General features: G+C 48.5%; 1 protein-coding gene and 2 pseudogenes across 1 annotated transcript in view; 2 read left to right on the plus strand and 1 right to left on the minus strand.

Moving 5' to 3' along the window:
- FOXK2 (forkhead box K2) overlaps window positions 1-22,308 on the plus strand; it is an 89,031-nt gene that overhangs the window by 45,342 nt on the left and 21,381 nt on the right. Inside the window, exons 2-6 of the mRNA XM_034943208.4 lie at window positions 2,821-3,015; window positions 7,499-7,646; window positions 11,166-11,312; window positions 20,577-20,770; window positions 21,847-22,022. Of these exons, the coding sequence (XP_034799099.1) occupies window positions 2,821-3,015; window positions 7,499-7,646; window positions 11,166-11,312; window positions 20,577-20,770; window positions 21,847-22,022 (860 nt within the window). The remainder of the gene's footprint in view (window positions 1-2,820; window positions 3,016-7,498; window positions 7,647-11,165; window positions 11,313-20,576; window positions 20,771-21,846; window positions 22,023-22,308) is intronic.
- On the minus strand, window positions 15,378-16,597 carry LOC103784520 (ADP-ribosylation factor-like protein 2-binding protein; annotated as a pseudogene).
- LOC112437689 (small nucleolar RNA U13) lies at window positions 20,341-20,436 on the plus strand (annotated as a pseudogene).

Raw genomic sequence — 22,308 nt, forward strand, 5'->3', positions numbered from 1 at the left:
TATCTTTTGTTTTACTGTTTCTTTTTCTTTTTTCCTTTGTTTCCTTTGGTTTCGATACCAGTGGTCTGTTTCTCTCTTGGTCTTAGTTGATTCAGTTAATAATTTGCAAGGATGTAAAATAAAATAGAGCTTTATAGACCAAAAGATCATTGTCTTAAATATATCATTTATAGACGGGATCAGGCATGGTGGTTCACGCCTGTAATTTCAGCACTTTTGGAGACTGAGGTGGGTGGATCACTTGAGCCCAGGAGTTTGAGACCAGCCTGGGAAACAGCCTGGCATGGTGGCATGTGCCTCTAGTCCCAGCTACTCAGGAAGTTGATGCGGAGGATCACTTGAGCCTGTGAGTTCGAGGCTGCAGTGGGTCAGTGATCATGCCACTGCTCTCCAGCCTGGGTCATAGGGGTCTTTGTTGGCCAGGCTAGTCTCAAATTCCTGCACTCAAGCAATCCTCCCTCCCCAGCCTCCCAAAGTGCTAGGATTACAGATGTGAGTCACTGCCCAGCCTTCAGACGTTTTCTCCTGAAGGTGAACAAGAAAAGAAGGTGGCTTACTTTTTCAGTGTCTTAACAGGGGTTTTGGCAGAGAAGCTTTTTCAGTTTTCATGATGGGCGCGTTTTGAAGGCCAGAGCTGATGGCACTGGTGGATGGACTCCTGTATTTCTGGCCTGAGCACCTGAGTGCTGCCTGTCACTGCTGAGGGGAGTCCTGGGAGAGGAGCGTGGGCTGGGAGTCTTGTTTGAGACCCCCAGTGTTGATGCATATGAGGGGCCAGAGTGTAGGGAGACCCTGGAGCTGGAAGTGGGGATTTTGGAGCCATTTGGGTATGTGTAGAGTTCAAGGTCTGAGGCCTGGATGAGCCAGGAGTGAGGGTAGAGGGAGAAACTGGAGTCGAGGCCTGGAGCATTGAACATTGAACATCGGGCGGTAAAGAGAGGAGGCTCCGGTAAGGGATTGAAAAGGAGTGCTGCAAAGTGGGAACCAGAGAGTCTGGTGTCCTGGACACCCAGGAGGTGGTCACTCTGTGAGGTTCTGCTCTGTACACCAAGACCGTGGGGAGGACTGGCCGTCCTGCGTGTGCCTCACAGGGAAAGGAGAAGGGCAAGGGGAGGCAGCGGCAGCACGGCAAAGAAGCGAGTGTTGAAACCCTCGGGTGCTGTCCTTCCCGACCCCAGCTAGAGGGTTGGGAAGTGTCTTCTTGGAGACGTCCCTGAAGCGGGAGGGCCATGGCGTAGCTTCCAACCTCCACAGGCTGGACCCTTCTTGGGCAGGTGCCTGAAGCGGGAGGGCCATGGCGTAGCCTCCGACCTCCATAGGCTGGAGGTGCCCCTAGGGCAGGGTGGTGGACAGAGTCTTCCTCTGTGGGGGGGGTGCCCGCACTGGGCGCACAGATGTGAGCCGGGCTGAGTCCCGCGCCGGGTGCGCGGATGTGAGCTGGGCTGAGTGTGGCCGGCCACTTGTTTGCGTTGTTTGTAGACAGACAAATAGGCTGTTGTTGAACTGGGTTTGTGGTGGGGACTTAGAGACTCTCAGAGTCTATGGCTATTTTTAAGTTTTATTCTTTGAAGCTATTTGGCTTGCATGACCTTTGGTTATGTTTTACTTGAGTCATGTCAAGGAAGCTACATGAAGTGTGAACCAGAGTGTTCACTGCAAACCTTCTCCCCTGTAGCTTAATGTCCCTGGCTCTTTGTTTGCCAGAGCCAACAGTGAAAAGGGTGATAGGATTTTTTATTTAAAGAAAAGGAGGCCGGGCGCCATGGCTCACGCCTGTAATCCCAGCACTTTGGGAAGCCGAGGTGGGCGGATCATGTGAGGTCGCGAGTTTGAGACCAGCCCGGCCAACATGGAGAAACCCCGTCTCTGCTAAAAATACGAAATTAGCCAGGCGTGGTAGTGCGTGCCTGTAATCCCAGCTACTCGGGAGGCTGAGGCAGGAGAATCGCTTGAACCTGGGAGGTGGAGGTTGCAGTGAGCAGAGATAGCACCATTGCACTCCATTCTGGGCGACAAGAACGAAACTCCGTTTCTAAAAAAAAAAAAAAAAAAAAAAAAGGAAAGGAATTATTTTTCTTAAATAAGAAAACTACCACAAAGTTATTGCTTTGTGACCCAGATACATTTGTATGTTTATTTTGAAAGGAAAAATAGACACTGGGTGGTATTTGAGTTTTGTTTTCAGTCTACTATAAGACCCAAAACATATTCAGGCACTTAGTTTAAAAGGAGTCATGTAAACTAAGTAGTATTTGAGTCTTTTTGAGTCTATGCTTTTTTTTTTTTTTGGTCGGGGGAGACAGGGCCTCTTGCTCAGACTGAAGTGCAGTGGCACTATCATAGCTCACTGCAGCTTCGACCTTCTGGGCTCAAGCAATCCTCCTGCCTCAGCCTCCTGAGTATCTGGGACCACAGGCATGCACCACCACGCCTGGCTAATTTTTTGTAGTTTTTGTAGAGGTGGGGTCTCGCTGTGTTGCCCAGGCTGGTCTTGACCTCCTGGACCCAAGTGATCGGCCTGCCTCAGCCTCCCAAAGTGCTGGGATTACAAGCATGAGCTACGATACCTGGCCTTGTCTGTGCTTTTTATTTTCCTGTATGGCTGGTCTAAGTAGCGTTTTCTTACTGGTGTTTTTAAAGTCATGAAGCACCTTAATTGTGGTTTTGTTTGTTTGGCGACTTGTAATAACACGGTGAGCTGAGCTTGGAAGTGTTGCATCCATGTCCTCAGCTGCTCCAGTGTTGTGGGGACACGTGGGGACTCTGCCCTGCCCCGGCTGGGACAGCAAAAGGTGCTGATGGTGGGCTTTTCTTTTCCAGGTGCACATTCAGGTTCCCGAGCACAAACATCAAGATAACGTTCACTGCCCTGTCCAGCGAGAAGAGAGAGAAGCAGGAGGCGTCTGAGTCTCCAGTGAAGGCCGTACAGCCACACATCTCGCCCCTGACCATCAACATTCCAGACACCATGGCGCACCTCATCAGCCCTCTGCCCTCCCCCACGGGAACCATCAGGTGCGGCCATGGGGATGGGGGACTGGAGCATCCTTAGTTCCAGTGGCAGCCCCAAGTAACGCCTTTCTCCTTCCCTGGTGCTGACTCATGTGGAGAGAGAGAATGTGAGGTGGTGTTTAAAATATCATTGGATTTCTGCTCTGAATTTCCTGCATTATGAAATGCAGTTCCTAAAGGTTCCTGGTTTTTATTTACTCATTCCTTTTTTTTTTTTTTTTTTTTTGAGAAGGAGTCTCTGTCTGTTGCCCAGGCTGGAGTGCAGTGGTGCTATCTTGGCTCACTGCAACCTCCGCCTCCCAGGTTCAAGCGATTCTCCTGCCTTAGCCTCCTGAGTAGCTAGGACTACAGGCACCCACCACCACGCCCACCTAATTTTTGCATTTTTAGTAGAGACAGGGTTTCACCATATTGGTCAGGCTGGTCTTGAACTCCTGACCTCAAGTGATCCGCCCACCTCAGCCTCTCCAAGTGTTGGGATTACAGGCTGAGCCACTGCACCTGGCCTGTTTACTCATTCCTTAAAAGATGTTTTTAAAGTGGTTTTTTTTTTTTTTTTTTTTTGGAGATGGAGTTTTGCACTGTTCCCCAGGCTGGAGTGCAGTGGTGTGATCTCGGCTCACTGCAACCTCCGCCTCCCAGGTTCAAGTGATTCTCCTGCCTCAGCGTCCTGAGTAGCTGGGGCTACAGACATGTGCCACCATACCCGGCTAATTTTTTGTATTTTTAGTAGAGACGGGATTTCACTGTGTTGGCCAGGCTGATCTCAAACTCCTGACCTTGTCATCCACCTCCCAAAGTGCTGGGATTACAGGCGTGAGCTACCACAGCTGGCTGGGTTTTTTTGTTTTTTTTTGTTTTTTGTTTTTAAGAGATGGATTCTGGCTGTGTTGCCCAGGATGAACTCAGACTCCTGGACTTAAGTGATCCTCCCGCCTTGACCTTCTGAGTAGCTGGGACAACAGGCGTGCTCCACTGTGCCTGGCCTGGATTCTTTTTATTGGAGTATAAATGAAAGGGCAGACAGTGGTCTAAAGTCTGAGATAGATTTTAATTTTAATTTTGAATTTTTTTAGAGAGCCCACAGCCTGAAGAACCATGAGCCAATTTAACATTTTTTCTTTATTTTTTTTTTAAAGAAGAGTAGAGAGCCCAGAAATAAACCCTCACATAATGTAGTCAAATGGTTTTTTTTTTTTTGAGATGGAGTTTCACCCTTTTTGCCCAGGCTGGAGTCCAATGCGCGGTCTTGGCTCACTGCACCCTCTGCCTCCCAGGTTCAAGCGATTCTCATGCCTCAGTCTCCTGAGTAGCTGGGATTACAGGCATGCACCACCACGCCCGGCTAATTTTGTATTTTTAGTAGAGACGGGGTTTCTCCACGTTGGTCAGGGTGGTCTTGAAATCCTGACCTCAGGTGATCCGCCTGCCTCGGCCTCCCAAAGTGCTGGGATTACAGGCGTGAGCCACCACGCCCGGCCTCATCAAATGGTTTTTGACGAGGGTGCCCACATGCCCACACCATTCATTCAGACTTCCCAACAAGTGGTACCAGGTAAACGGTATGTCCACATGGAAAATAATGAATTTGGGCCCTTATCTTATACCATGTGCAAAAATTAACTGAAAATGGATCAAAGACCTAAATGTAAGGCCTGAAACTGTAAAATTCTTAGCAGAAAACATAGGCAAAACCTATGACATTGGATTTGGTACCAAAGGCACAGGCAACAAAAGAAAAAGACAAATTGAACTTCTTGAAAATTTAAAAAATTTCTGCATCAAAAGACAACATCAGTAGTAAAAAGGTGCTCTACAGAATGGGAGTAATGATTTGCAAATCATACATCAGACAAGGGATTAATATCCAGATTGTAGAGAGAACTCCTAAAACTCAACAACAAAGAAACAAAAGACCCAGTTCAAAAACGTGAAAGACATTGTTTCAAAGAAGATATAGAAATGGCCAATAAGGACATGAAAAGATATTCAGCATCAGTAGTTATTAGGGAAATACCAATCAAAACACAATGAGATCCCACCTCACACCCATTGGATTGGCTGCTATTAAAAACAAAAAACCCAGAAAATAGTGTTAGTGAGGTTGTGGAGAAATTGGAACTGTTGTGTGCTGTTGCAAGGAATGCCAAACCGTGCAGCTGCTGTGGAAACAGACTAGCAGTTCCTCACAAAACTAAAAATAGAATTACCATGTGATCCAGCAACCCCACTTCTGGATATAGACCCAAACTGAAGGCAGGGTCTTGAAGAAATATTTGTATGCCCGTTTTCGTAGCAGCCTTATGCACAATTTCCAGAGAATAGAAGATACAATGGAATATTATTCAGCCTTAAAAAGGAAGGAAATCCTGACATATGCTGAAACATGAATTAACCCTGAGGTCGTTAAGCTTAGTGAAATAAGCCAGTCATTGAGATTCCTAGAGTATCACATTCACAGAGACAGAAGGCAGAATGGAGAGGTGGCCAGGGGCTGGGGGCGGGGAGGGGGAGCCAGTGTTTCTTGGGGACAGAGCTTCAGTTTGGGAAATGAGAACATTCTGGAGCGGGGTGGTGTGATGGCTGCACCTCTGTGTGAATGTGCTTCATGCTGCTGAAGTGTGCAGTTTAAAATGGTTAAAATGGTAAATTTTATGTTGTGTGTATTTTACCACAAAAGAAAAAAAAAAAATAGGCCCCCTGGAAAAGCATCCATCGTGCACGTGTTTGTGAAATGGAGGTGTGGCCAGTGGACTCTGGCCACCATCCTGTGCCTGGTGCTGTCTGAGAGTCGCCCCGGCTGGCATCAGGGCCTTCTCGTTGCTGCCCTCTCTCCCATCGCTCCTTTGCTGAGAGGCTGCCCTCTCTTTTGGCTGAATTTGGCTGAACATAACTGAGTGGGCCAAATAGTAAGTGTGCGAGTGGGTAGGCACAAGTCAGTCCTGCCACCCGGTGCTTATTAAGCACTGCCTGAAAAGGACACAGAATCCACTGGAGTAGAATGTGCCCGGGTTTACCTGAGTCACATACAGCTCACTGCCAAGCAGCAGCCTTCAAGACCCCCACTTCAAGTGTGACTGACAGCAGCGGTGGGTGCAGGGGAAGGGTCGGTCACAGCTGCAGCCCTGAGGTTGGGTCGGCTCCCAGCTCCGCCTCTCCTCCCACCTGCTGCTTTCTTTTCATCCTGCGTTTCCTTGCTTGCCCCTCCCCACACCTGCACAGACCTTTGTCAGGGGGAACCCAGGTCCCCGGGGCCTCCAGGTGGAGCGAGCCTGAGCAACCTGACTTTCCAAACCTGCCGTCCAGCCAGCAGGTCACTTGCCTTCCTCGGGCCACACTGGCTGCATCCTCTACTTGTTAAAAGTTGGCTCTTTAAACTCATAAATTGTAGATGCTTTTTCTCCAGTGCTTTAAGGATGGTTGCTGGCATTGAGTAAATACTTGTTGAATGGGTGAGTGAGTATACCAGTGGTGCATATTCATGGCGGAAAGTCTAAGAAGCACTGCAGAGGGTACAAGGCCACTGGTGTGTTGCCCTTTCCCTCCTCCTCCCCACTTCTCCATCTCCCTGGCCCTCCTTTTGAGTTGTTTCTCAGAGGTCATGCCTTTAGGTTTCTTGGTTATTTTTTCTAGACCTTTTCTATGCATTTGCAATGTTTTTCCCCAAAAACATCTCTCTAACTTATAAAATAATCTTATCTTGATATTGTTCCATTTCAGTGGCTCGTTCTTTTTATTGAAGTGCAGAAAATGAGGCATGGAGAGAATCTGCAGCTCCTTGACTTACCGGAAATGCACGTGCCCTTTAATCGGCACAGAGATCAAGAATCAGAACACTCCCTGTGCCCCCGTCCAGCCCGGTGGGGAAAAGTGCCTGTTTGAAAACGGGCCTGATTCTGTGTCCCGGGCGCCCCCAGCTGACCCGCTGCTGCGTCCCGGGCGCCCCTAGCTGACCTGCTGTTGTGCCTTCAGCAGGTGTCCATGTCCACGGCTTCATCTTCAGTGGAACCGCTTGCTCCACTTCAGCTCCAGGGGCCTTGGCTGGCAGACCCCTCCCCTCCCCCACTGCCCCGACTTTCCCTGTCTTTTCTGTGCCCCCTGTCACAGCTCCTCAGTGAGGACCTCTGTGCCTATCTTGTGTCACTTTGTGTCTTCAATAAGTTCTGGAACCATCCGGAGCCTCAGTTTCCTCACTGGTGAAATGAGTGGGCCACTGCCTCCCCTGAGAGCTTGTGTCACATTTCATGAGCTGACGTTTATAGAAGCAAATACCCTATTTCCACATTGCTTCTTGGGACGATCTTAAATTTCACAGATCATTTATAAGAATCTGTGTTTCCATAGGAAATGCTCATATTCTCTTCCTTTTTTTTTTTTTTTTAACATTTCTGTATTTGTTATCCCTGTAATTAAAGCCAGTTGCTGAAGCACAGTAGGATGCGTGCACTGTGATAGACTAATAGGAACAACTTTTTCTCTTCCACAGCGCTGCAAACTCCTGCCCCTCCAGCCCCCGGGGAGCGGGGTCTTCAGGGTACAAGGTGGGCCGAGTGATGCCATCTGACCTCAATTTAATGGCTGACAACTCACAGCCTGAAAATGAAAAGGAAGCTTCAGGTGGAGACAGCCCGAAGGTAAAGGCTTTGTAGCCTTGAAGCCGCCCCTGGGGGACAGTGTGTAGCCACAGGGCCCTCAGTGTCACCTGCCTGTCACTCACCTGCCTGTCCAGTGACAGCCCTGCCAGGCATCGGTGGGGATGTGGGCTTGATTCTGGTGTTTCTGCTGTGTTCTTGGTATTGGGGCTTTGCAAGTGTACTCGTTTAGTCATTCAACGCACATCTTAGGGTCTCCCTAATAGCTGTAGGCCCAGGTGCTGAGGGCTGGGCAGACAGCGGAAGATGGAAGAGTGCTTTGGTCTTTGTGGAGCTCATGTGTGTTTGTGCCGGAGTTTATCCCCTTGTCCCAAACTCTGAAGGTTATGCAAACGCACACCCTGCCACTCATGTTTGTATAGGGCACGTTTGTCACTTGTTTGGACAGCAGTTGTTGAGAGTCACACTATGACCTGGCACATTTGTATTCTTTGACCCAGTAATTTTCCTTTTAGGACTTTGACCAAAGGAAATGGATGAAAGTTTGTATAAAACAATGGAATGCGGCTGGGTGTGGTGGCTCATGCCTGTAATCCCAGCACTTTGGGAGGCCGAGGCGGGGGGATCACTTGAGGTCAGGAGTTGGAGACCAGCCTGGTCAACATGGTTAAACCCCGCTTCTACCAAAAAAAAATACAAAAAACCAGGCGTGGTGGCACGCAGCTGTAATCTCAGCTGCTCCGGACGCTGAGGCGGGAGAATCACTTGAACCCCGGGAGGCGGAGGTTGCAGTGAGCTGAGATCACGCCACTGAACTCCAGCCTGGGTGAGAGAGTGAGCTCCTGTTTCAAAAAAATAAAATAAAAAATAAAAACGCAACCTCAGTGTCCCTAGGGAATGGTGATTAGGATATTGTGCTTCCACTTAGGGAATAGCATGCAGAGTATTTGCTGATATGGAAATATTCCAGATGTAATGCTGAGTGGAAGAAAGAGAGTAAGAACCATGCATGGTATTACTTGACATATTGAGGAAGTGTGATCTATCCCAGCAGAACGCAGCACAGCCATGAGAATGAATAAGCCACAGCTGTGCATCCCCCACCTGCGGCCGGCTATGGCGTCTAACACAGGGTGCTAGGCAAGGAGGGCGCATCGCGTGTGGTGCCGTTTCTGTCAGGCTTACAATTGGACAGATCTAAGTTGTATTGTTTAAGGATGCAGCCAAGTGGTAAAACGTAGTAAATCCCAGCAAAACTGTGGTCACTCTAAGAAGTCAGTAGTAATGGTGGCCTCTTGGAGAAGTAGAGGTAGTGGGCTGAGAGGGCCCATACGAGCATGTTGGGGATGCTGGTGGTGCCCTGTCTCTTGACCTAGTATACTGATGTTCACTTTGCAAAAATTTGTTCAGCTGACATAAATGTATCATGAGCTTTTCTGTCTGTTTTATATGTTTTTCAATTTAAAAAGTTTTTAGAAACATAGAAAAAAAATCACAGGGAAGTCAACAGCACAGGCACAGTGACGAAGGCTTTGTTAGCTGTTTAAAGGAAGAGACGTAGCGGGCAGTGTGGCATGCACCTGTAGTCACAGCTGTTTGGGAGGCTGAGGCAGGAGAATCACTTGAGTTCAAAGCTGTGGTGAGCTACGATCAATCCTTGAATAGCCACTGTCCTCTAGCCTGGGCAACATGGCAAGACCCTGTCTAAAAAGAAAGAATTAGGTATGTGGAGGGTCTTCTTGTGATTACATTTTTCTGTTTAGAAAAAAAAAGCGATAGGCTGGGCGCGGTGGCTCACGCCTGTAATCCCCAGCACTTTGGGAGGCCGAGGTGGGCGGATCACAAGGTCAGGAGATCGAGACCATCCTGGCCAACACGGTGAAATCCCGTCTGTACTAAAAATACAAAAAATTAACTGGGCGTGTTGGCAGGCGCCTGTAGTCCCAGCTACTCGGGAGGCTGAGGCAGGAGAATGGCGTGAACCCGGGAGGTGGAGCTTGCAGTGAGCCGAAATCGCGCCGCTGCACTCCAGCCTGAGTGACAGAGCGAGACTCTGTCTCAAAAAAAAAAAAGAGACAAATTTGACTTTGGGAGGCCAAGGTGGGCATATCACTTGAGCTCAGGAGTTTGAGATCCGATTGGACAAAAAAGCAAGATCCTGTCTCTACAAAAATACCAAAAATTAGCCAGGCATAGTGGCATGCACTTGGAGTCCCAGCTGCTGGGGAGGCTGAGGTGGGAGGATCACCTGAGCCCTGGGAGTTCAGGCTTCAGTGAGCCGTGATCACACCACTGCACTCTGGCCTGCGCGACAGAGTGAGACCGTGTCCCCAGAAAAGAAAAGACAAATGTCCCTCTGCCCACTCTGAGCTGTCAGCGCTGAATGCGGCCTGTGCTGTGGAAGCCCATGTGGGCGCCTCTGATATCCTTGCCTCCTGTCTGTCAGCCTGCCTGTTTCCCATTCCATTTGTGTTTATCCTTGAACAGTATCTATAATTGTTCATTGTAAAACTCCATGTATATAGTATCATCTTGAATGTATTTTTTCATCCAACATTATCTGTTGCTCTTCATCCATGTTGACAAGCGTGTTGCCCAGAAGTTCACAACCAGGAGTGATTCCCTTTCCCAGTGGGCTCGTGCCTGTAAGTGTGGGTTTCAAGTTGTCACTATGACAGGGAGCCACCAGTGGCCTTGAAAGAGCCAGGACCAGGGATGCCAGCCTGTCAGCGGGGCACTGAGCAGCCAGGATGTCTCCAAACCCAAGGTGAAGCCTCCATGGGGCTCTTCGTGGGCCAGGGGGCTCCTCCTCATGGACGGCAGGGGCTCCTTGTGGATGGGTATTTGGTGAGTCCCAGGGGCTCTGAGCAGCCCTGGCCACCCCTGGTGCTTATGCCTGGGGAGGGGTGCTGCTGGCTGTGAGCCCTCAGCCAGCTTTACCCACCCCTTGCCTGTACCCCTGGGGTAGCTGACAGGATCTGGTCGTGGTTGAGGTGCTTTGCCTTGGACTCCACTGAGGTCAAGCAGCCTTTATGTCTTCATTTTTGACATTTGGATTTTTTCCTTATGTAATTTTTAATATTCTTTATAGTTTTCCATTTGTTTCCTCCATGTTTTCGAATTGTATTACTTTCATAGTAAGAAAAATGAGGTATCCGGCTGGCGCAGTGGCTCACACCCGTAATCCCAGCACGTTGGGAGGCCGAGGCAGGCGGATCACCTGAGGTCAGGAGTTTGAGACTGGCCTGGCCAACATGGTGAAACCCCATCTCTACTAAAACCACAAAAATTAGCCGGGCGCGGTGGCAGGCGCCTGTGATCCCAGCTACTCGGGAGGCTGAGGCAGGAGAACCGCTTGAACTCAGAGGGCGGAGATTGCAGTGAGCCAAGATCGCGCCACTGCACTCCAGCCTGGGCGACACAGCGAGACTCTGTCTCAAAAAAAAGACAAATGAGGTATCAGAGGAACACTTAAAAGCACTGAGAATCTTTAAATCTAGTAAATTTAATACAAAATGTGGTAACTTCAATATTCCTTTTGTGTTTGTTTTTTAAATACAGGATGATTCAAAGCCGCCTTACTCCTACGCGCAGCTGATAGTTCAGGCGATTACGATGGCTCCCGACAAACAGCTCACCCTGAACGGGATTTATACACACATCACTAAAAATTATCCCTACTACAGGACTGCGGACAAGGGCTGGCAGGTAAATGCCTTCAGTTTGTTGTTAAATAGAGGCTGATGGATACCGAGAAGAAAGTGGAGCGGCTGCTGTCTGGAACGCAGGCACAGGTTAGGAAGGTAGAAGCGGGGGTTGGAGCCTCCCGTCCTGAGAGGAAGAGGAGCTGGGGGCTGGCGCTGCCATGCTCTGCCTCACCTTCGTGTGGAGCAGAAGGAAGCGTGGTTCTGGAGGAGCGTCTAGGCCTGCGTGCTTTACTGTTGTGGAAATTCATGTGTCTGCATAGGATTTGTGAAGTGTGGATTGTTTGAGGTATTTCCCTTTGACCAATGCAGTTCATATTTGAAATGTAGGAGAAATTTAAAACCCAGCCTATCCTTCCCTTTGGCATTCTCCTGTCTTCCTCATCTAGTCCTGCTAATGGACAGAAGTTTTGAAGTTTGCAGAGACAGTTTTCAAACCACGTTTTACCAAGGAACACTTAGAAGACATCTTAACCAGTTGGCCGGGGTAAAAAACAGATGAATGTGGTGTGCCCTGTCTCAGCCAGGGAGCCCACCTGGTCGTGGAACCCCGGGGCTACCCCCAAGAGACACTTTGAAATCTGCAAAATATTCCCTTTGGTCAGCTCACACACCAATAATTTTTTTTTTTTTTTTGAGTCAGAGTCTCGCTCTGTTATACCAATAATTTTAACCCTTTAGACTATGTAGGTTTTTTCTCTGTGTGTCTGTGTTGTGTTGGCTGTTTACTGGATGTATATGAGAATCTTGCTATTTGAAATAATTTGGCAGTGGGTAGGTTTGAAATATAGAATATTAAAAACATAGAGAAGAAATGTATGTATGCTTATAGTCTTTTAATTCATTAAGTAACCAGGAACATCTATAGAATTTCTTTGAGGCTTTCATTTAATGAGTAAATGATCCTTAAAAAAACATCTAAACTACATGGCTTAGTGGTGAGGGTGGTGCAGGGGCAACTGTTTTCTATTTATTGAAGGGGAAAAACCTTTTTTCTTTTAACCACAGATGTATAAACATGTTATATTAAAAAATAGCCTACCGGCCGGGCACAGTAACTCATGCCTATAATTCTAGCACTTTGAGAGCTGAGGCAGGTGGATCGCGTGACTCTAGGATTTCGAGAGCAGCCTGGGCAACATGGCGAGACCCTGTCTCTACAAAAAATAAAAAAAAATTAGCTGAGTGTGGTGGCTCACGCTTCTAGTCCCAGCTACTCCAGAGGCTGAGGTGGGAGGATCACCTGAGCCCAGGAAGCAGAGGTTACAGATACCTGTGATCACACCACTGCACTCCAGCCTGGGTGACAGAGCAAGACCCTGTCTCAAAAAGGAAAAAAAAAAAGCCTACCAGCCACGTCTTCCATATTTCCTTTGTGGAGGGGCTTGGGAGTCTTTAATCATGGAAGGTACAGAATGAGACCCAGCCTCCCCTCTGGCCCACCTTGTGCCCACCCGTCCCATACCTGGAGTGTCTATACCCTGTCCTGCCTGCCTTCCTGTCTACAGCAAGGGGGTATCTCTTAATTGACCATTAGGAAAATGCTGGATTTGGAGAGTAGTTCCATATTCAGTTACATGTCAGGGTCTCTTAACATATTGCATGCTAAATTCTGGCCGTATTTACTCTATAAAACTGAGGCTGTGCTTCAAACTGTATACATACACACACACACATACACTCTCTCTCTCTCTCACACACACACACACACACACACAAAACCAGACAATAACTTCTACCCATGTTCCAGTGACTATGGCTTTATGGCTTTGTCAAGGAGAGAAACTCCACATGGGGTCCAGCTTGCTCTGTGGGAGTGTGTGAGGGTCCCTCAGAGTTTACAGCTTATTCTGATGGTTTGAGATACCAGTTACCTGGGGCTTTGTGAGTGTGTTTCTAAGAAGCTTTATTAGACTCTAATGTGTTTCTCTTAAGTGGTATTTCTGTGTGCTTTTTCTAACATCCATTTATTTGAGAACTACCTATGAACAGGACAAGGCTTTCTTGCTAAAGAGGGTGGGTGGATAAAGGCCTGGTCTCAGTTTTGGGGGGGCCCAAGTCAGGACAGGCCTTTTGGGGAGCAGAGCCCTTGGAGCAAGGCTCTCTTGGACCACAGTCGTGAAGTGGCGAGGACCCCACGGGACCCCTCATGCACGCCCTGCTTTCTGTCGTCTATTGCAGGTGCCTGCACAGCTCACGTCGGCAGGGAATGACAGACTAGCACACGTCAGGCACCCTTCTCTGCTGAACTGCTATTAAACTTGTTTCTGTTGAAACATTTTCTCTCCTGTCTAGATGGAGGTCTGTAAGTCTACAGCTGCATCTGTTTCCCCAGTAAGGCCACTCCTGTGTCATTTCACGCCTCGTGGCTCCAGCTAATTAAGCGGGAGAGGGATTAGTTTCTCCAGATTCCCCCTAGTTCATGGACATTACTCTCTCTCTCTTTTTTTTTTTGAGACGGAGTTTTGCTCTTGTTGCCCAGGGTGGAGTGCAACGGCGCGATCTCGGCTCACCGCAACCTCCGCCTCCCAGGTTCAAGCGATTCTCCTGCCTCAGCCTCATGAGTAGCTGGGACTACAGGCTTGAGCCACCACACCCGGCTAATTTTGTATTTTTAGCAGAGACGGGGTTTCTCCATGTTGGTCAGGCTGGTGTTGAACTCCCGACCTCGGGTGATCTGCCTGCCTCAGTCTCCCGAAGTGCTGGGATTACAGGCGTGAGCCACCGCGCCTGGCCAATGTACTTTGAATTTCTTTCTGTCCTCAGCTGTACCCTTGGCTGTCGGAATACTGACCCTCACGGGCTCTTCCTGTGCCATGAGATTCTCTGAGCCGCCCTTCCCAGTGCCTCAGACCTTATTCTGACTTCGTCCCTCCTGGCTTACAACAAAAGCCAGGTGTTTTGTATTGTCTACCTATGGTATAGCTTTTTGGTCAATCCACAGAGGACATCTGAGGGTGAAATGAGATGGTCTGAGGAATCCTATTTGAAAAGATGCCATATGTCTTTCCTTTGTTTGCATTTACGTCCTATGATTCGATTTTTTCATGGTACAAAAGTATTTAATAAGTGACACTTCAGTACAGAAAACACAGAGCTTGTAGCTTGTCTTTTAAAACCAGGACGGCCAAGTGAAAAGTCAGTACAGAGTCTGATTTTTACTATTAAACAAATCAAAGGGACACACTGGGCATTGAACTACTATGCTTTTTCTTCTTTCTAGAGATGACATACGTGTTTTCTGATAAGTAATGTACCACACATTGCAGTAAAGCAAAGCAGCAAACAGCCAGTAAAGCTGTGCCCTGCCTGCTGCTCCCGCCGGGCTGGACCAGTGGAACACCATCTCGGTAGGAGAGGAAGAAAATGCAGAGTCCCTAACCCAGAGAGCCTAACAAACTGGTTTATACCGAAGTGATCTTCAGCAAACACGCAAACACACTAACATGCTGTAAGAATGTTTTAGTCTATTTCTAGCACACAGCATACATTCATAGGTGCCCAGTCAAATAGGAAGGAACGCCATTGTAGAAAGCATTTTTGCCTTCACAGCACTAACACCTAAAAAGCACACGGCATATAATACTTTGATCTTTAAGTGGATAAGCATGGAAGTCCCAAGATCATATCCACTACATTAGCCTGAGTATTCATCTATAAAAATATATATTTTTAAAATAATGCTTAAAAGAGACTTCTAGAAACAGTGGGACTACATCAGGAGCAGAAGACAGCGACACAAGGACTGCAAATGTTAAGACTAGGAGTAGCTTTTCACGTGGAGCTTTTATGTAGAGGACGTCTCTCTGTTGATTGCTACAGCTGAGACAAGCTGTGATCACAGGAGATTCTGAAATCTCAAGCTGGGCTTGAGTAACACCCTAGATAGACATCAGGAACCCCATTGAGGCTGAAGTACTGAAACTGACCCATGTGAGGACGAGATAAAGAGATGCAGATGCGCAAAGATTCACGCAGAGCCTGCTGGGACAGAGGGTGGCGGCGGGTTCGTCCACACCAGCGTGTGCGCTCGGGTGGCGGCGGCGGGTTCGTCCACACCAGCGTGTGCGCTCGGGTGGCGGCGGCGGGTTCGTCCACACCAGCGTGTGCGCTCGGGTGGTGGCGGCGGGTTCGTCCACACCAGCGTGTGCGCTCGGGTGGCGGCGGCGGGTTCGTCCACACCAGCGTGTGTGCTCGGGGAAGGACCCCCCCAAGTGGAGTGCTGGACATGGGCTCGCTCCAGAGGCGTCTGACTCAGAAGCTCCTGAGAGAAGTGTCTCCTTGAGGAGGGGAGGAATACTACGGTTAATGAATACAAGAAGGTGTTTCAGGAGAAATAGGTCTAGGAGGGTTAGGTCATTTTGGTTTTGACCTGTCAATACTTAACATAAATGAAGAATTACAAAACAGAGTCAGTCTTTTTGCAAGATGTATTCTGTCATCATGAGCTGAGCCTGTTGGGCTGGTGACATCCAGAATGTTCCAATTCATTGGCTGGAAGGAGGACCCAGTGCCGCAGATTGTTCTGGGAAGCTGGCACAGAAGATGATTGACACAATGAAGTCACCACTAAGCCACTGCTTAAGTCTAGTCCTCGGCCTTCTTTTGCTGCTCTGTAGTCCAAAACTGTGAAGGTAGCAGCATGTCGAATATGTCACCAGCTGCTTCATTTTTATGGTGCTGTAATGTGGTGGTGAAAGCTGCCATGTTGAATCCAGAAATCCGCTCCAGCAGCTGTTCTTCAATATATTTTTCTACCAAAAAAATGTATGCAGGCTGGGTGCGGTGGCTCACGCCTGTAATCCCAGCACTTTGGGAGGCTGTGGCCGGCGGATCACCTGTGGTTGGGGGGTTCGAGACCAGATGACCAACACGGAGAAACTACGTCTCTACTAAAAATACAATATTATTAGCGGGGCGTGGTGGTGCGTGCCTGTAATCCCAGCTACTCAGGAGGCTGAAGCAGGAGAATTGTTTGAACCCACATGGCGGAGACTGTGGTGAGCTGATATCGCGTCATTGCACTCCAGCCTGGGCAACAAGAGCAAAACTCCGTCTCAAAAAAAGAAAAAGAAAAAAAGAAATGTATTCATTAAAAATAGGTGTGTAGGTGAGTTTCTTCTCTTCCATGTCTTCAAACTCCAGGTAGTACTTGTCCATGAAATTTCTCTGTAATAACTGGAACTCCTTATCCATGATAACGTTCTCTAAATATCCAACCACAACAGCAAATTCATCAGAGGTGGAGGAGAAGGACAGCACAAAGCTCTCTTCTTCTGAGGTATCCATCACTGCAGCCCCGAACAGGCTGCCACCCTGCCTGTGGCCCGACCTGCATGCAGGGCGTGGCAGGCGGCCGGGTTAAGGTCTTGCAGCCAAAGCTGCGGCCTGCTCACTGCCCAGTCACGGCAGCACCTGCGTGCCAGGCCCAGCCCTGGGTTAGGGCCCCGCCGGGCCCTCTGTGCGTACCGCCGACACTGCGGGTCAAGGTCTGGGTGACTCCAAAATGATTTTTTATGGTTTTATAATTTTACTTAACCCAGAATTGAGATAACTGTTGTGACTATGAGAAGTTTGAAAGGACGGGCCTCTCAGCCTCCAAAGGGACTAGAGCTGGTTCCTTTTATTCATTTTTGTTTTATTTTATTTTATTTTTTTGGGACAGAGTCTTACTCTGTCGCCCAGGCTGGAGTGCAGTGGCGCGATCTCAGCTCACTGCAACCTTTGCCTCCTGGGTTCAAGTGATTCTCCATCCTCAGCCTCCTGAGGAGCTGGGACTACAGGTGCATGCCACCACGCCCGGCTAATTTTTGTGTTTTTACTAGGGATGGGATTTTGCCATGTTGGCCAGGCTGGTCTCGAACTCCTGACCTCAAGTGATCCACCCGCCTCGGCCTCCCAAAGTGCTGGGATTACAGGCGTGAGCCACCGCGCCCGTCACTTGATCTCTTTTAAAGGGAGGACTGTACTCTGGACTCACCCTCACCCTTGCACTTTTGGAAGCGTTCCTGGACATTAGACCCATCCTCTGAAAGGAACTTGTCCTGTTCCTTCTCCTCAGTTTCTGTACACGTCCTTACTGTGCAGAGTGCACACGGGAGCGCGCTCAGGGCTGGGTGAGGTTAAACAGACAAACCGTCCTTGAGAAACGTGAGGTCTGCTTAGGAAGGCTGCAGGAAGGCACAGAGGAGAGCCCTGGAAGGGAGGGAGCTGGTGCTGAGGGAGGGCTGATTTTCAGCAGACGCTCAATTTGGAGCATTTGGGGGAAAGGTAATTGCTCAGAATTGCAAATCCTTTTCTTCATGTTTAGCGTTAAAGAATAACAGCCCACGTTTTCTCTGAAAGCTTTAAAATTTCTGAATCATTAGAGTCCAGTCAATGTGGTTTTAATACATGTAGCAACAGAATGAAGGAACATCCATCCTGGGTTTGATCAAATTACAACGGCCTTAAATTACCTTAGAAACATAGTTACTTTATTCTATTTGTGTCTACATTAAATGTCTCATTAATTCCTCATATTTTCTGGAGTCTTGTTGGCTGGCAAATCACAAGTAATCTTTCTTCATTTGCCCTTGGAGTTGTTGTCAGGGAGATGGATTGGAGAGTGAAATAGGTTACAATCTATTCTGATGCTGTGGACTGGGCTCTTTTACGTTTTCAGGACAGAAAATAGCAGCTCCCCAATTCCACAGACTGACTTTGCGTCTCGTAAGTGATGGTGGTGGTGACGCAGGGGCAGGGCTTCTGGCCCGTGTCACGTTCTTCTGCTCACATGGCTGGAGTCTGGCCCCAAAGTCACCTTTTCTGCTTCCAGATTCCCACTGTGCTAACCTTCTTTCCTTCTAAGAGCATGCAAATTAAATGACTCCACATCAGTCAGTACAGCCACAGCCTTCACTTCGGGGCTTGTTGACTGTTGTCTGTTCTTCAGCCTCGGACGCTGCGTGGGGCAGCTCTTTCTGAGTCCCCGCTTAGGAGGACTGGTCCTGGTAGAACAGCGAGAGGGGAAGTCGTCCTTCTCAGGCAGTGGCTGGGATTGCCATTTGCACTGCTTGAGGGTTTTATATTACCATCGTGTGGGTTTGCTTTTCTTCAGTCCTAGTCTCAGAATCTACCTTCTACTTCACACTTAAAATTCTGAGAGCAGTTGGCAAAGCTTTGCCTTCTCTGTCTTTGTCGGGGCACCAATAACAGTCATGTTTGATTTTCTGGAGGAATTGATAGAAAGATTGGGTGTCAGCTAAAGCCAAATAAAACATTATAGCAGTATCTGTGGTTATTAGAATATTTGAAATCTCATCTGATGCCCTTACCTATAAACAGTTTCACAAATCCCACACATGGCCTAGCCCACCTCTTCATGTTGCCCATGAAGTAGCTCCATCCACAGGGCCCAGATCCCTCCCACACATGGCCTAGCCCACCTCTCCATGTCGCCCATGAAGTAGCTCCCATCCACAGGGCCCAAAGGCATTAGGATGGCACTTGAACAGCCCCTGAGATGGGTTGTAAAGTGTTATTTTATATGTTGGATTTCTTAGTCACCTTTGACGATTTGAAATTCAGGCTGAGGCTTGCAATTCTAATAAGGTTAATTGGGGAATTTAGAAATGATTTTTTGGATAGCTCCAGATTTTGTTTTGAGTGATCACCATTTTCACACTTTAATAGCTTAATTTTAAATCTACACATTAATGTAAATTCACGAAATGTTTCTATGAACCCATGACGTTCGGTCCGGCTTTGGCTGTGACAGTGCGGCCTGAGTCAGGTCCCAGCGGGGGCTTTCTTCAGGGTGTCTGTCAACTCTTAGCTGGGCTTTTTTTTGAAATGGAGTCTTGCTTCTATTGCCCAGGCTGGAGTGCAGTGGTGCGATCTGGGCTCACTGCAACCTCCTCCTCTCGGCTTCAAGCAATTCTTCAGCTTCAGCATCCTGAGTAGCTGGGACTACAGGTGTGGGCCACTGTGCCCGGATGATTTTTGTATGGGTTTTTTTTTTTTTTTTTTTTTTTTTTTTTGAGATGGAGTCTTACTCCGTCGCCCAGGCTGGAGTGCAGTGGCGCAATCTCGGCTCACTGCAAGCTCTGGCTCCCGGGTTCACACCATTCTCCTGCCTCAGCCTCCCGAGCAACTGGGACTACAGGTGCCCGCCACTACGCCCCGCTAATTTTTCGTATTTTTAGTAGAGACAGGGTTTCACCGTGTTAGCCAGGATGGTCTCGATCTCCTGACCTCGTGATCCGCCCGCCTCGGCCTCCCAAAGTGCTGGGATTACAGGCGTGAGCCACCATGCCCGGCCGATTTTTGTATGTTCAGTAGAGACGGGGTTTTACCATGTTGGCCAGGCTGGCCTCCAACTCCTGACCTCAACTGAGCCACTGCGCCCGTCTGGCTTTTTGTAATAGAAAGAATGATGCACTGATGAGGAGCTGGGAGGGAAGTTTTTCCTGTGTACGTTACGAAATTATTTCAAAGATCAAATAAAAAAACAGGTACTTTGCCAAGTCCTCTCTTCCTGGAAGATGGTGTCCATCCTGATTTTCAGCCTCCTGCTCATTTTTCTATTTTGCTGGTTTACCAAATACTTTATACTGGATTAATTTACTTTTAATGGCATGACAGATTCTGTAAGCTAATTCTGTGCGAAAAAGTATTTTAACAGAATGGCTCACATCAGCTCTGTTTGTCTCCAAGCAGGGAGAGGTTGGCAGCTAAGTCATTGCCTCCACCTGGAATGCTCAGTGCTGACAGTTGCAGTCCTGGGTTTCCCACCTTGAAAGGAGATGGAGTCAGAAATGGCCTCTGTCCGCGCTGTGCGGATTGCTCATCCCTCCTGTTGCCAGCTCTCCACCCTGCCTCCCGGGGCCCGTTCTGCCACAGAGTGCGGTGTCCTTTCCTCTTTGGAAGCCCATAGCAGCCTTGGGCTGAAGGGCTCAAACCCCAGGCTGCTACTTCCCTTGAGAATTGCTCACCAAGGCGGGAGGGCTGCTCCTTCCACACAGCACAGCCTGTAAACGTCACTCTCTGTCATCGTTTATAAGCATGATGACTGGGTTTTCACGCTTCCCCATAGGATGGGCCTTCCTCAAATCTTGTTATGTTGTCAGCACATTACTTGTGTGACGCAAAAGAAAAAAAATTCACTCTTGCAGTCTGCCAGGCCCAACATGTAGGTTTCTGCTTTTTAGAGCACTAAAACGAGGACACATTTTTATTTCTCAGCAAATAAATATATGAATTCTACGTATTTTTTTATGTTTCATAGAATTCAATTCGCCACAATCTCTCTCTGAATCGTTATTTCATCAAAGTGCCGCGTTCCCAGGAAGAACCAGGCAAAGGCTCGTTCTGGAGGATAGACCCAGCCTCTGAAAGCAAATTAATAGAACAGGCTTTTAGGAAACGACGGCCTAGGGGCGTGCCCTGCTTTAGAACCCCTCTGGGACCGCTCTCTTCTAGGTAAGGAAAAAGAAGAACAAAAGGCCTCACTTCATGCTTACTAAACTTACCTTCAGTGTATTGGGAAAATTTCGTTTTGAAAATGAAGGAACTACCAAATGCATTATGATTAAATGTTGGGATGGGGATTTGAGCAAAAGTGTTGGGTGCTGCCCAGGTGTTTCTGGTTCTAGTGGCTGAAACATTTGAGACGATTTGCAAAGTTTAAACTGCACTCGACGCAGTGATTGTTGCTTCATGGGGCTCATCGCATGTTGTTCATACCAGTGCCACGTCGACGTTTTTCCTTTCTTTTGGCACAGGAAAAGTTCTTTAAAACTACTTTTTAGGCCGGGCGCGGTGGCTCACGCCTGTAATCCCAGCACTTTGGGAGGCCGAGGCGGGCGGATCACCTGAGGTCAGGAGGTCGAGATCAGCCTGGCCAATATGGTCAAACCCCGTCTCTACTAAAAATACAAAAAAATTAGCCGGGCGCGGTGGCGCGCGCCTGTAATCCCAGCTACTCGGGAGCCTGAGGCAGGAGAATCGCTTGAACCCGGAAAGGCAGAGATTGCAGTGAGCCGAGATCGCGCCACTTCGTTCTAGCCTGGGCAAAACAGCGAAACTCCGTCTCAAAACAAAAACACACTACTTTTTAGCTGTTTAAGTTCGAGTTGACTTATACAGTGTTAGTTTGCCTGAGTTTAAATACTTATTTTTAGCTTCACTAATACTGTTTTTAACCAAAAAAAATGAGCGTAACGTAAGTCTTAAATGCCCACGGACCTGCCCGCTGCCGGCTCCACCGTCAGTGCACAGGAGCTGCTTAGAGAGGGCAGCTGGCTCCGCCCCACAGCCGTGCCGCGTATGTGGGTGAGGGCCCATGACGGCCCTGTCCCACACAGGCTGAGTCTGTCTACCCAAGTGTCCCGCTCAGTTCACAGGCGTAGGCGTGCAGAGAAGTAGAACTTACACAACAGTACTTGGTTGTCAGGAGACAAATGACACCCCCTTTGCAAAGTGCACTTATTAAAACAGCAAGTGCTTTCTGAGTGCGTCAGCTGTAAACATGCAATGTCTTCTTCTCGGTGACACAGGAGTGCCCCAGCCTCTCCCAATCACGCGGGAGTGCTGTCTGCTCACTCTAGTGGCGCCCAGACCCCTGAGAGCCTGTCAAGGGAAGGTTCGCCGGCCCCCCTGGAGCCTGAGCCTGGCGCCGCACAGCCCAAACTCGCTGTCATCCAGGAAGCCCGGTTTGCCCAGAGCGCCCCAGGTGAGACAGCGGGAGAGGAAGCGAGGGCCCCAGTAGTGTGAGCCAGACGCGGAGGCCTGGGCTCCACAGAGAAGAAACAGCCGGACTGGAGGCCTGCCTGTCCCTCTGTACCTTATACTAGTACCTGATTTTATAGGCCTTGGAAAACTAATAGCACTGGGAGTGTTTTTTAAAAATCAATGAACGTTCTTTAAACGACACTGAGTAGATGCCTGAAATAACTTAGAATTAACCTGTTTCTTAGTTTGTCATTCAAAAATCCATGAAACAGCCCCCGCACCCCCAC

This window comes from Pan paniscus, chromosome 19 (assembly GCF_029289425.2).
Source record: "Pan paniscus chromosome 19, NHGRI_mPanPan1-v2.0_pri, whole genome shotgun sequence".
In the NCBI taxonomy this organism is placed as follows: domain Eukaryota; kingdom Metazoa; phylum Chordata; class Mammalia; order Primates; family Hominidae; genus Pan; species Pan paniscus.